The 13,949-nt window shown below is 59.2% G+C and overlaps 1 protein-coding gene across 1 annotated transcript; it reads right to left on the bottom strand.

Annotated features, from left to right (window-relative positions):
- Positions 1-993: 993 nt before the first annotated feature.
- Positions 994-7,151, bottom strand: LOC141988385 (uncharacterized). Its single transcript, XM_074954156.1, has 4 exons — positions 6,728-7,151; positions 3,653-3,964; positions 3,007-3,360; positions 994-1,498 (listed from the first exon to the last, which is right to left on the bottom strand). The coding sequence occupies exons 1-4, from the start codon at positions 7,149-7,151 to the stop codon at positions 1,494-1,496; spliced, it is 1,095 nt and encodes a 364-aa protein (XP_074810257.1). The 3' UTR covers positions 994-1,493.
- Positions 7,152-13,949: the final 6,798 nt, after the last annotated feature.

Here is a 13,949-nt window from a genome sequence, read left to right as displayed (position 1 = left end):
AGTGTGGATAGCTTTGAGAAGGTCTCAGATGAAGTGAAAGCTGTTAAGAAAGTTAAACAGTCTTATAACCAAGTGGCTGTGTTTGGCCAGCTTGTTGGGGAGAAGACCCAATCCCAGTTTGACCCCCTGGGGTTTTGGGGTGGCCAAAGGGCACGGGCCGCAGAAACCTTCCCACATGCGGCCTGCGAGTGCTATCGACCACCCGCGACCTAAGGGAGGGCATGAAACTGGAAGGGCCTGGTGCAACTCCTACCAAGGACTGGCAGAGATGCTGGGGCATCCATGGGAACGTTGGTGGCTTCGAACTTCCCCAGGTCACCGGCTAAAGTGACCCCGCTCAGTTCGATCTCGAAGGGGGGAGAGATGTGACGAAGTGGGACTGTTCTTAATGGTTCCTCTGAATAGTGTGGGGGTGCCTCAGTTTCCCCTATGCAGTTCTTAAGTATCTAGGGGGTGGGGTAAGGGTGTATGATCATTGCAGAGCCCTAGAGGGCAGGTGTGTGCAGGGGTCTGGACACAGAGAATGGCCGACACCCTGTTTCCTGGCAACTGATGACCTGGGCCCTTCCCCCCTGCAAGGTGAGAGCTAAAGGGTTGGAGAACAAAGGAATCAGGTGACCTCCTGGCCTGGGAAAGGAACAAAGCCCAGGGGAGGAGGGGCTGGAGGGAGTTTCAGTTTGGGGCTGGCTGGGACATGGAGTGAACTGCAGACCTGGTTGTCTGACTCACTGCCCCCCAAAATGGACCCAGCCGAGGGGTCTCGTTCTCTGCACCTGCAAGCTCTGTTTTAGACCATGTTCCTGTCATCTAATAAACCTCTGTTTTACTGTCTGGCTGAGAGTCACGTCTGACTGCGAAGTTGGGGTGCAGGACCCTCTGGCTTCCCCAGGAGCCCTGCCTGAGCTGACTTGCTGTGGGAAGCGCACGGAGGGGCAGAGGATGCTGAATGCTCCGAGGTCAGACCCAGGAAGGTGGAGCCGGGTGAGCTGTGTGTCCTGCAGACAGGCTGTTCCCAGAAAGGAGACTTCCCCAGAGTCCTGACCGGCTTCGTAGGGAGCAGTTCCAGAGCATCGCCCAGGGACTCCGTGACAGGACCCCCCCCCAGTTCAAATGTTTCTTTGTCTTTCAAATGACCCTGTTGCCTTCAGTGAGGGGGCAGGGGAGGAGAGGTGCCGTGGTGATGCCAGTGTCCCTGAGTTTATACTTTTCTCCCGGTGGGCTGCCCAGCCACCATGTATGTCCCAGTTCACCTGTGTCCCCCATCGTGGTCCAGCAACAGCACCCGCTCTCAGCCGTCACCTCTCTTGGGTGGGGATCTGCATGGCTCTCCCTCCTGACCGGCGTATTTCCAGGCTGCCCAGCACCCTGCCTACGCCGTGAGCTCCCCAGGAGAGTCAGACTGCCTGGCCACCAGCGGCTCTGCTTTGCTTTTCTCCTCAGAGACGGTAACTGGTGCAGGCCAGGTACCACCCAGCCCTTCTACGCCGGCCCCTTTATTCTGGAGGTAAAAGCATTCGAGAGAAAACACATTAAAACAACCAAAGAATCTACACGTGGGCTAATCAACTTACCAGGCATCACCCCTCCTCCCCACCTCCCCAAGGGCTCTGGTCTGCGTCAGTCCTTCCAGCCCTTCCCTAAGGTACGCTCAAGCCTAGAAGAGCCAGTTTCATCCTACCTCTCTTCAGGGGGGCTGGGGAAGTGGAGAGAGTGGGAAATCACCGGCAGGAAAACAAAGGAACCAGGGGTTTTTGATGGGATGTAAAAACTCAGGAGACTCACTGGGACAGGAAGAGGCAGCTTTGAGCAGGAGAGAGGATGGGCATAGACCAGCTAGGGCTAGAGACGGCTAGTGGGGCTAGAGAAGACTCCAGGATTCAGAGGAAAAACCATCCCACATGCCCCCTGAGGACTCTGACGCCAGCCCAAGGAATGCTCCAGAGTGGTGAGGAAACTGAGGCAGGGAAACACATGTACGGTTTATTGCTTTGGTCTAGATCTGTGTTTCTCACGCTGCTAAATATGGAGTGTGCAAATCTGTGTGCCCTTGCTTTCACTATCGCTTGTCCCTTGGAGTGTGGACAGCTGTCTCCTGGGTGTCCCCGCGTGGTGAGGAGTCATGCTGCATCTCCTGCCTCAGTTTCCCCCTCTTCGGGGCCCCTTTAAGAACTCACCCAGTTCAAACAGATGTTCAAACAAGCCCCACAAGGGATCCCATTTATTTAGTCTTCCAGGCCCCTCAGCCCCAACCCCAGGTCAGTCTCTCCCCCAGCAGCCCAAAGCATTTGAAAAACAAAGCACAAACTCCTACAGTCTTTATACCCCTCTCAGCTGGGCCAAGCCCCCTCCTCCCCAAGGGTGTGTCTGTCAGACTCTGCCCTGCTTCTTGGCCAGGGTCTCTGCCAGGCCCCCTGCCTGGAGAGCTTCCCCCCCAGCCCAAGGCAAGCCGCCCTGTTATGCTGCTTCAGAGGGAAACTGTAACCCCAGAGCGCCCACCCAGCGGGAGTTCTGGCGACGGCGTGTTTGAGATACGGGGGAGGAAGTGGGGTTTGGGGGGCATCACTGATCCCAGGGGCTAGGCAGCGAGAGCACAGGGTCAGAGCTCTCAGGAGGGGGTGCAAGGCAGAGGATCTGCACCCCACAAGTAGGCTTAGAGAGCCCAAGCCCTGGGCTGTGGCTGGACTCTGGTCAGACTCTGGAGGCTTAGAGCACACGGGGCCCAGGGAAGTGGGTCACCCACACAACAGCCAGGAAAGGTACAGCCAGGAAGCGCTCTCACAAGGGGTGCGTGTGTGCAACACACCATGTTGAGTCCCCACCGGCTGGGGTAACCACCTGCGTTAGCCTGTAGCCCCCGACGGCAGGGGTTTGTCCTGTCCTCTGGGGCAGCTGCCCTGGCCGCTGTCAGGGGGGAGCTGCTGCACTAGAGGGGCCCTGGCCTGCTCCAGTTGGGAAATTCCTAACATCCTGTACGAGTTTCAGGCTTTTCAAGAGGAAAGATCAGACCTGTGACCTGCAGCTCCCTGCTGCGTCTCTCCACTGGGGTCCGTAGGATGACGTGTCCCACCCGGCAGACGTACTCTGCTCCCTGGTCTCTCTGCACCGAGGGGGTGAAGCGGAGTCTCGTCTCCTGCTGGAAGCTTTTCCCATCCTGTGTGCGGGGAGCTCCGGGCTCGATTCTGTACTCAGCCGAGTTCAGTATACGAACAGCCGCCCCAGCCCCCGTGTTCCTCCTGAGCCAGGTCACACACAGCACCCCAGGGAAATGCCCCGCCATGCGGCAGCTCAGGGTGATTTCCTCCCCCGCCGTCACGGACTCAGGTTGGGAGATTTCCGACACCTCCGGGGGCCGCAGGAGACCTGGGGAATGAAACATCCAGAGACAGTTACAGGCCCCGCAAGGGGGAGATGGGGCCTGGTGAGGGCTGCTTCCCCCTCCCTGGGGGGGCGGGAGAGATCTGACCCTTCCGTGGGGCTGTTATCCCATAAAATCACCCCCGGGTGTGACACTGTTACACCCCGACCCATCGGCGTCTCCAGCCGGAAAGGGGGACGAGGAATATTAGCTCCCAAACCTCATCCATCCCTCAGGGACCCTGCGGGGGCAGCGATTCCTGCTCATTCCCCGTCCGACCCCAAGGAGCCCCCTCACCTGTGTCCCCGGCTCTGATCTCTCTCTCGATCGGGGGCTCTCGGGGGCTTTGCTGAACGGACACTCGGACTCTGAGCTCCGGACGGTTCAGTCCCCGGCTGGGGATTCTCCAGACGCTGGTCGCGCTGAACGTGAGATCCGGGTTCTGGCTGATTTCTGGGGTCTCGTCTCTCCCGCTCCCTGGCCCGTCCCAGCTCCACTGGATCCGGTGAATCTCCCTGGGGTAAAAGTTCTGGATCTGGACAGCAAACGGCACCTCCTCCCGGGGCTCCCAGTGCGGTAACACCTGGATCTCGGACACCTGTGGCCGGGCTGCAGGGAGACAGCAGGAGCGTCAGTGAGAGCAGGGGCTGGTCAGGGGGAGAGCTGTAACGTGTCTGCCCGGAGAACTGAGTCAGACCCCGCTGGGGAAGGGGCGGGTGGGGACAGACCGGAGCCGGGGACTACACCTCATGAGTCAGCAAGGCCTGTGTTACGCCTCGGGACAGAGAGCTCTCAGGCTGCCAGGCCATGTACTGGGCACATAGGCGCCAACTCCGAGGGGGCTCTGGGGCTGCAGCCCCCATGGAAAAAAATGGTGGATGCTGAGCACCCATCAGCAGCTCCCTGTGACGAAGTGGGACTGTTCTTAATGGTTCCTCTGAATAGTGTGGGGGTGCCTCAGTTTCCCCTAGGCAGTTCTTAAGTCTCTAGGGGGTGGGGTAAGGGTGTATGATCATTGCAGAGCCCTAGAGGGCAGGTGTGTGCAGGGGTCTGGACACAGAGAATGGCCGACACCCTGTTTCCTGGCAACTGATGGCCTGGGCCCTTCCCCCCTGCAAGGTGAGAGCTAAAGGGCTGGAGAACAAAGGAATTCGGTGACCTCCTGGCCCGGGACAGGGACAAAGCCCAGGGGAGGAGGGGCTGGGGGGGGTTTCAGTTTGGGGCTGGCTGGGGACATGGAGTAAAGTGCAGATGTAGTTGTCTGGCTCACTGCCCCCCAAAATGGACCCAGCTGAGGGGTCCTGTTCTCTGCACCTACAAGCTCTGTGTTAGACCATGTTCCTGTCGTCTAATAAACCTTCTGTTTTACTGGCTGGCTGAGAGTCCCGTCTGACTGCGGAGTTGGGGGGCAGGACCCTCTGGCTTCCCCAGGACCCGCCTGGGCGGACTGGCTGTGGGAAGCACCCGGAGGGGCAGAGGAGGCTGAATGCTCCGAGGTCAGACCCAGGAAGGTGGAAGCCGGGTGAGCTGTGTGTCCTGCAGACAGGCTGCTCACAGGAAGGCGACTGCCCCAGAGTCCTGACTGGCTTCATGGGGAGCAGTTCCAGAGCATCGCCCAGGGACTCCGTGACAGCCCCCATCAGCTCCTTCACTTCCCCCCACCCCCCTCGCTCACCAGCAGCCCCCCATCAGCTCCTCCCCTCCCCCCGCCCTCCCGCTCACCAGCAGCCCCCCATCAGCTCCTCCCCTCCCCCCGCCCTCCCGCTCACCAGCAGCCCCCCATCAGCTCCTCCCCTCCCCCCCGCCCTCCCGCTCACCAGCAGCCCCCCATCAGCTCCTCCCCTCCCCCCTGCCCTCCCACTCACCAGCAGCCCCCCATCAGCTCCTCCCCTCCCCCCGCCCTCCCGCTCACCAGCAGCCCCCCATCAGCTCCTCCCCTCCCCCCGCCCTCCCGCTCACCAGCAGCCCCCCAACAGCTCCTCCCCTCCCCCCCGCTCTCCCGCTCACCAGCAGCCCCCCAAAGGTAACGAGAACACACTGACCCCTCCTAAAGATAAGGTCAGGCTGACGGGGTGAGGGATAGAGATGGTTTGACCGAACCAACGTGTACAAGGCGACGGGTGGGAACTAACTAGGTCCGAGGGGCGACGCGTATCGTGTTTGTATCGGTGTATACAGAGGGGTCTCAGAGGGGGTGTCCTTGGCCAGCTGAGTGGGGAATGGAAAGTCCCGCCATTCCCTGAGCTAGTCCGTTGTGACGGGCACACGTGTGTTCGTGCCCCTGTAACCGCTGAGCCGGGCACTAGGACCGTGCTTCATGGGCAATAACCCTGGCCGGCCACCTTCACTCCTGCGATGGATCTTGTGGCCTCATTGGGGCTCACGGCACAGATGTCGCCTCACAATTTCCTGCCCCGTTTTCCAGCCAAGGAGCACGCCGGGGGGAGGAGGGGCGGTGGGCTCTCCTGTGAGGGCAGCCTGGCTACTGGTGTATGGAAACCATGGGAGATGGTGGCCATCTTTGGGACGGGCAGCCTCATTTTCATGTGGTCGGCCATCTTTCCTGAGGGCAGCCAGTAGAGTCAGTCCCATTGAAGCAACAGGAGACAGCAGCCATCTTTACTGAGGGCGCCCTCGCTACTGGAAAAGGGACCATCCCTGCTGAGGGTTTGAGTAGCTTCAACCCCAGGAGGTGGCGTGAGCCCCACGGCAAGGTGTGGGGAGCAGCAGCTCCCCTGGGCAAGGGCCAGTTGTGCCCATAAGAGCAAGGACTGGGTACACCATTCATCGCTTAGCTTAATTACAGCTTAATGTCTTCGCCTGTCCCTTCGCCGCTGGTTGTCAGTGGGGTTTAGTCATGGCAGCGTGGGAAGGAGACAGACCCAGCTGTTATTAGCAAACAGTGTCAGCAAAGGTCGGATGCTTTAGGTAAAACCTTCTCAGAGGTCCCATTCCCGAACCAGATCCCAGATTTCGTTGAAATTCCCTAGAAAATTCCTCCTCTGCCCTCAGACCCTGGGCTGTGAGTTTGGGGAGGACACACTGTTCTCCTCCTGCGAAACAATCAGGGTGAGTCCCCGCCTCAAGTGGAAAACTGAACCCCGTTTTAAACAGAGGGGCTGCTGCACCCGCCCATCAATTCTCTCCAGACCTGACAACCCTCTTTCCCCAGCACGGGGGGACCCTGCGAGCAGCCCACGGGCAAGTCCCCAAACGTTCCAGGACCCGCCCCACATGCCGGGAACCGGCCGGAGGAGGCTCAGCCCAAAGCGACGCTTTGTCTGGATGCTCCAGGTGCCTGAGAGCAGAGACCTCCTCAGCCACAGCAACCCCAGCGTCAGCGCGGCCCTGCCCGGTCCCGCTCGCTCGTACCTCGGAGCTCCAGCGGCCCAGTGGATTTTCCTTCAGGCTCCTGCAGGGTTTGATGTTCCACGGAACACAGGTACTCTGCCCCGTGGTCCTCGGGCACCGAGGGGGTGAAGCGGAGCTGGGACGTCACGCTGTAGGATTTCCCGTCTGGCGCGGCTGTGGGGTCTGGGGTGACAATCTTGTGGGTGCCCAGAGTGTCTAAGCACCGGAACTCCGGCTCTCCTCTTTTCTGTCGGTACCAGGTCACGCTCAGCGCCTTGGGGTAGAACCTGGCTATTTGGCAGCTCAGTGTTACCTGCTTCCCGGGGGCCAGGGCCTCTGACGGGGAGATCTCGCACAGAACTGGGGCCTGTGGGACTAGACCATGTGGAAATTGCACGTTATAGTTACGGCACCTGGAAATCTGACACACGCTCCCCATCACCATCTGGTCTGACCTGGCCCCAGGCCCCGTGTCCCCAGCAGCCTCTGCCAGGCCCTCCCCTCACTCAGCGAGAGCTCCTCTGAACGACTCCTGTGACACCCACAACCTCAGGGGTGCTGGGGTTACCCGGGAGAGGGGTCAGGAGTGGGTGGAGGCCACAACTGCCCTGCCGGTGGTGGTCAGTCAGTGTGCTGAGGTCACAACCCCTCTGCCTGCAGGCATTACACAAACCCACTTCCCTGCACACACAAATGAGCCAGCACAGATGTGGCATCAGATGGTGTGACGAAGTGGGACTGTTCTTAATGTTTCCTCTGAATAGTGTGGGTGTGCCTCAGTTTCCCCTAGGCATTTCTTAAGTCTCTAGGGGGTGGGATAAGGGGGTGTAATTGTTGCAGAGCAAAGGGCCAGGGTACATAAATGGCCGACACTCTGTCTCCTGGCCACTGATGGCCTGGGCCCTTCCCCCCTTCAAGGTGAGAGCTAAAGTGTTGGAGAACAAAGGAATCAGGTGACCTCCTGGCCCAGGGAAAGGGACAAAGCCCAGAGGAGGAGGGGCTGGAGAGAGTTTCAGTTTGGGGCTGGCCGGGGAGTGGAGTGAAGTGCAGATGGGGTTGTCTGGCTCATGGCCCCCCAAAATGGACCCAGCTGAGGGGTCCTGTTCTCTGCCCGTACAAGCTCTGTGTTAGACCATGTTCCTGTCGTCTAATAAACCTCTGTTTTACTGGCTGGCTGAGAGTCCCGTCTGACTGCGGAGTTGGGGGGCAGGACCCTCTGGCTGCCCCAGGACCCCGCCTGGGCGGACTCGCTGTGGGAAGCGCCCGGAGGGGCAGAGGAGGCTGAATGCTCCGAGGTCAGAGCCAGGAAGGTGGGAGCCGGGTGAGCTGTGTGTCCTGCAGACAGGCTGCTCCCCGAGAGGAGACTTCCCCTGAGTCCTGACTGGCTTCACAGGGAGCAGTTCCAGAGCATCGCCAGGGGACTCCGTGACAGATGGTCAAAGAAGCCCAGGGCAGGGGCACCAGAAGAGGAGGGGGCCAGGGAGCCATGGCCCCATCACTTTTAAAGGTGGGGAAGCTATGTCCACTGTAAGGGTGAGCGATGGGGGGGAAGGGGTGGAGATGAGCGAGTGGGGGGGCGAGGCCTTGGGAGGAAAAGGCGGCGCGGGGGTAGGATCTCAGGGCAAGCATGGAAGCGAGGGCAGGGACTCGGGGGAAAGGGACGGTGCAGGGGGGCAAGGTCACAATTCGGGTCCCCATGGCCCCCACACTTTTAGGGAGCTTCCATCGCTTCTGGCACAGGGCCACATTCCCCAGTGCTCGGCACCAATATGCCGAGGTCTCCTGGAAATCTTGCCACTTACTTTGGTGCCAAAACTGGGAGCTGAGCTCGTTGGAAAAGGGACCTTAGAAACTGACCTGTCACCTGCAGCTCCCCGCTGCGTCTCTCCAGGGGGGTCCGTAGGGCACCGTGTCCCACCCGGCAGACATACTCTGCCCCCTGGTCTCTCTGCACCGAGGGGGTGAAGCGGAGTCTCGTCTCCTGCTGGAAGCTTTTCCCATCCTGCGTGCAGGGAGCTCCGGGCTCGATTCTGTACACGGGAGAGTTTTCTAGAGGAACCAGGGTGACTCTCTTGTCCTGTTCCTCAAATCGAGAGCTTGTACGTGATATCTGCTTGCTGAGCCAGGTCACACACAGCACCCCAGGGAAATGCCCCGCCATGCGGCAGCTCAGGGTGATTTCCTCCCCCGCCGTCACGGACTCGGGTTGGGAGATTTCCGACACCTCCGGGGGCCGCAGGAGACCTGGGGAATGAAACATCCAGGACAGTTACAGGCCCCGTAACGGGGATACGGGGTCTGGCGGGGGCTTCTCCCCCCTCAGTTCAGACAGGAGAGATCTGACCCCTCCGTGGGGCTGTTATCCCATAAAATCACCCCCGGGTGTGACACTGTTACACCCCGACCCATCGGCGTCTCCAGACGGAAAGGGGGACGAGGAATATTAGCTCCCAAACCTCATTCATCCCTCAGGGACCCCGCGGAGGGCAGCGATTCCTGCTCATTCCCCGTCCGCCCCCAGGGAGTCCCCCTCACCTGTGTCCCCGGCTCTGATCTCTCTCTCTATCGGGGGCTCTTGGGGGCTTTGCTGAACGGACACGGTGACTGTAAATTCCGGACGGGTGATTTGGTCACTGGGGATTCTGCAGACGCTGGTCTCGCTGAACGTGAGATCCGGGTTCTGCCTGCAGTCGGTTGGTTCACACTTTTCCCAGGCTTTCCCATCACAGCTCCACTGGATCCGGTGAATCCCCCTGGGGTAAAAGTTCTGGATCTGGACGGCAAACGGCACCTCCTCCCGGGGCTCCCACTCCGGTAACACCTGGATCCCGGACACCTGTGGCCGGGCTGGGGGCAGACAGCAGTGAGAATGGGGCTGGGGTTTTAGCCCAAGAAGGATCCCCTGGAGGTGAACCCCCTTCCCGAAGAGTTACTCTGCTCTGCGTGTCTGGTTCACTCTCCTTAGAATGGCTGGAGACCCTGCGATGCGCTCAGTGACATACAGGCCTGTGTGTGGACACAGGGTCTGAGTCAGCTCTGCTCTGCCAGCTGGCGATGAACTGGGGCACGAGACCCCGGATCAGGCCGTATTTCCACAGACGCCCCTACTCTGCCACAGTGACCCGTTCGGGCTGCTGTGGGTTACACTTCACTTTAGTCTGGGCTGTGGGGCATTGAAGTGTTGTCAGGCTGATTGTGAGCACAGGGCAGCAGAGCTATGCGTAATGTCTCCTAAGGGGACAGGGGGCCACCTGACAGGACCCACTCTGTGAGCGGGAGAGAATTATGCCGAATGGAAAGGAAAGACTTTGGGGAGTTGGATCAGATTAGCAGGATTTGAAGGGTTTGGCCTGTTTGCTCCCTTTTTGAAGCTAGAACTGATGTGATGGGAGTCGTGGTTCTTCCCCGCTGTAGTTGGCATCTGCCGATCCCTGCAACTGAACTGTAAGCGCTGGGCTAGGGGAAGGAACCTCAGAACAGGGGGCAGAGGTGGAGGATTCACCCAACCAGCCCCCCGGGGTAGAAGCAATCCCACCCTGGACTCTGGGATGTTGCTGCTCTTGGACAACAAACCATGAGTGGGGTGTCATGGAGAGAAAGGGGGAGCAGCATGTTACAGGGACATTCACCCTTTATATTTAACATTCCCTCAGTTTCCCGCCTTGCAAAGGACACCACCCAGCAATCTGTGGTGTGGTGTTTGCATAGGGTTTGGAGACTTTGGACTCCTTGTTGTGGTGTTTTACCAAATGAATGGTGAGTTCCCTCTCCCTTGTAATGAGGGTTTGTTTGTCAGACACTCTCAGTGCTTGCCAGTGGGGAAATATTCCCTCATAGAGGCACCCAGGGGTGGGGTTTGGTTTTCCTGAATTACTGGGTGGGGGCTTGTCACAGAGTCCCTGGGCGATGCTCTGGAACTGCTCCCCACGAAGCCAGGCAGGACTCTGGGGGAGTCTCCTCTCAGGGAGCAGCCTGTCTGCAGGACACACAGCTCACCCGGCTCCACCTTCCTGGGTCTGACCTTGGAGCCTTCAGCCTCCTCTGCTCCTCCCTGCGCTTCCCACAGCCAGTCCGCCCAGGCGGGGTCCTGGGGAAGCCAGAGGGTCCTGCCCCCCAACTCCGCAGTCAGACGTGACTCTCAGCCAGACAGTAAAACAGAGGTTTATTAGACGACAGGAACATGGTCTAACACAGAGCTTGTAGGTGCAGAGAACAGGACCCCTCAGCTGGGTCCATTTTGGGAGGCAGTGAGCCAGACAACCACGTCTGCCCTTCACTCCATGTCCCAGCCAGCCCCAAACTGAAACTCTCTCCAGCCCCTCCTCCTCTGGGCTTTCCCCTTTCCTGGGCCAGGAGGTCACCGGATTCCTTTGTTCTCCAACCCTTTAGCTCTCACCTTGCAGGGGGGAAGGGCCCAGGCCATCAGTGGCCAGGAAACAGGGTGTTGGCCATTGTCTGTGTCCAGACCCCTGCACACACCTGCCCTCTAGGGCTCTGCAATGATCATACACCCTTATCCCACCACCTAGAGACTTAAGAACTTCATAGGGGAAACTGAGGCACCCCCACACTATTCAGAGGAACCATTAAGAACAGTCCCACTTCGTCACATCTCTCCCCCTTCGAGATCGAACTGAGCAGGGTCACTTTAGCCGGTGACCTGGGGAAGTTCGAAGCCACCAACATTCCCAGGGATGCCCCAGCATCTCTCCCATTCCTTGGTAGGAGTTACACCAGGCCCTTCCAGTTTCACGCCCTCCCTTAGGTCGGGGGTGGTCAATAGCACTCGCAGGCTGCATGTGGGAAGGTTTATGTGGTCCGTGCCCTTTGGCCACCCCAAAACCCCAGGGGGTCAAACTGGGATTGGGTCTTCTCCCCAACAAGCTGGCCAAACATAGCCACTTGGTTATAAGACTGTTTAACTTTCTTAACAGCTTTGCATGCATCCGATGAAGTGAGCTGTAGCTCATGAAAGCTTATGCTCAAATAAATTGGTTAGTCTCTAAAGTGCCACAAGGACTCCTATTCAGAACAAGAAAATTTCTGGCTGTTAGGAACTGAAACTTTCTTGATTAAATCCCTTTCACACCCTTCAGTTGCAATAAACTGCTTGCAAAGACTCCCTGAGGATTCCTTTCCCTAGGGCTTTTCTATGCAACAATTCACCCCTCACAGAAATTCTGCTCTTACCCTCTTCACCTAGGGCTTGCTCTAGAGGAACACTTTCCTGAGCAACAACAGACTCTTTCTGGGTCTCCCTTACATCCAAAATTACCTCTGGCCCATCCGGCGGATTCCTACACAATCCCCTTTCAGGCAAACTTACAGACTTCATGCTCTCCTTGTGCCCTGGCTAGGATCTCACCCTGATTAGACAGAGTTGTGACACCTTTTCCCAACAACACACTAGCAACAGGCAAAATACAAGCACCAGAATTGTCTGGGCTCTGGGATTTTACATAGACAGTAACTGGATGCGACCTAGTTACAGGGCCATTCTCCCGAGCAGACACAAACTTAGGACCATTCCCGTCCTAGGCTTTAGATGAATCCAGAACCAGCTCTGAGACAACTGCACGACCCTCAACCATCACAGGCTGAAAGGCCCCTTCTGTCTGCTCCACAGACAAAGAAGAGCCGGACACACTTTCTCCTTTCCCAGACCCACAGCTTGGGATCTCTTTCCCCTGGTCCCAGCACACAAGGCTGGTCACAGACAACTGCTTGGAGATCAGGGTAGCTCCCTCCACAGGCAAGTCAATACCCCTGACAGACACAGGCACGTTTCCTTCCCTGTCACAATTCTCCACCCAGCTAACAGGTAAGGTCCAGGGACACTCATCTTCTACTCTCCTCGCCTTCCCACCCTGCTGACTAGACACAGCCATCAGCTCACAAGGCTGCCTAGGCTCATCCAGACTTTCCTTACCCAGCACCTTGCCACTCCCCACAGATGTCCTGCCCTGCCTGTGTCTCCCCCGCCTCAGCTGGGGTCTCAGCTCCCACTGTGCTCAGCGCTGCCCTAGCTGTCCCAGCTCGAGCTGGTTCTCTGTTGTACAGTTAAGAGGAACCCCCAGACATTGAACCCGGCCTTTGCCTGTCTGTGTCCTGAGCTGTGACCAGAGCCCCCCAGGACTGGCAGATACAGACGTCTGCACCGGGGCCCAGTGTCTGTTTATCCCGGCCGCAGGCTGCTGGGGTCAGTCCTGGGATCCCCCCCTTTAACCAGAGACCTTCCCCCAGGCCTGACACAACGCCCCTCCCTGCACTGGCTGGCCCTGGGTTGGGAATCCCTGCACAGGGGCCAGGAGTGACTGAGCCATACCCGAACTCCTGGCTCTGACAGCCCATCGGCTGCTGGATGCCCTGGGCGCTCGCTGGATTCTGCTCGGCTCAGGGGAGGGGTCCTAGCAAGACACATCACAGCCCTGGGGACACTCACCCCACGGCCGGATCTCCCCGGACTCTCGCTGCTCTCGGATCCCTCTGGCCTCGTGGTGGAAGCTGCACCTGACCCGCGCCCCGTCGTCCTGCACCGTGGGGGTGAAGCTCAGGGAGGCCGTGAGGCAGGTCCCTGATCTCTCCTGTGTCGCTCTCCAGCCGTGGGGCTGGGGGTGTAACAGCGGCTGGAGCTCAGGCCCCTCCCCGGCCTCGCTGACCCCGTCAGTCCCGATCACCGTCCTGTCCTCTCCGTGTATCCGCTCCCACGTCACAGCCGTGTCCTCGGGGAACGTCCCCTCCATGGCGCAGCTCAGGGTCACCTCCTGTTCCAGGAGACACCGCGCCGGCCCCAGCACCTCGGAGACGGAGCAGGAGACTTTCCCGCCTGGTACCTTGGAGTCGGAGTTGGGAACTTTGCTATCGGTGCTGGTGGGGACACAGCGGCCTAGGCAGAGAGAGAAGGTGAATAGCATCGGCGAGGCTCAGGCTCGGTGGCTCATGGACTCTCTCCCCAACCTGCTGCTCCCTCAGGGATCCTCTGGCCCCCCTGTGGTGGCTAATGGACCCGCCCCCGTCACCCCGAGTGGCTCATGGCATCAGCAGTTACCTTTCCATCTGCACCAGAAGTAAGTGGCTAAGGCTGTCGTCACCGCGGCCAGTGTTACCGAGAGCCCCAGCAATGCTGCGAGCACCGGGACGGAACCATGCGCCCCTGCATGGGGAGGAGACAGGGAGACAAGGTCAGACCTCGCCCCGTACAGCCCCTCGCCCCCGACCTTCACAGCCATCTCCTGAGTCTGCA

Source organism: Natator depressus, chromosome 6 (assembly GCF_965152275.1).
Source record: "Natator depressus isolate rNatDep1 chromosome 6, rNatDep2.hap1, whole genome shotgun sequence".
NCBI lineage: Eukaryota > Metazoa > Chordata > Testudines > Cheloniidae > Natator > Natator depressus.
Note: the sequence above shows the minus strand (reverse complement) of the source record. Positions and strands in the feature narration are given on the sequence as shown.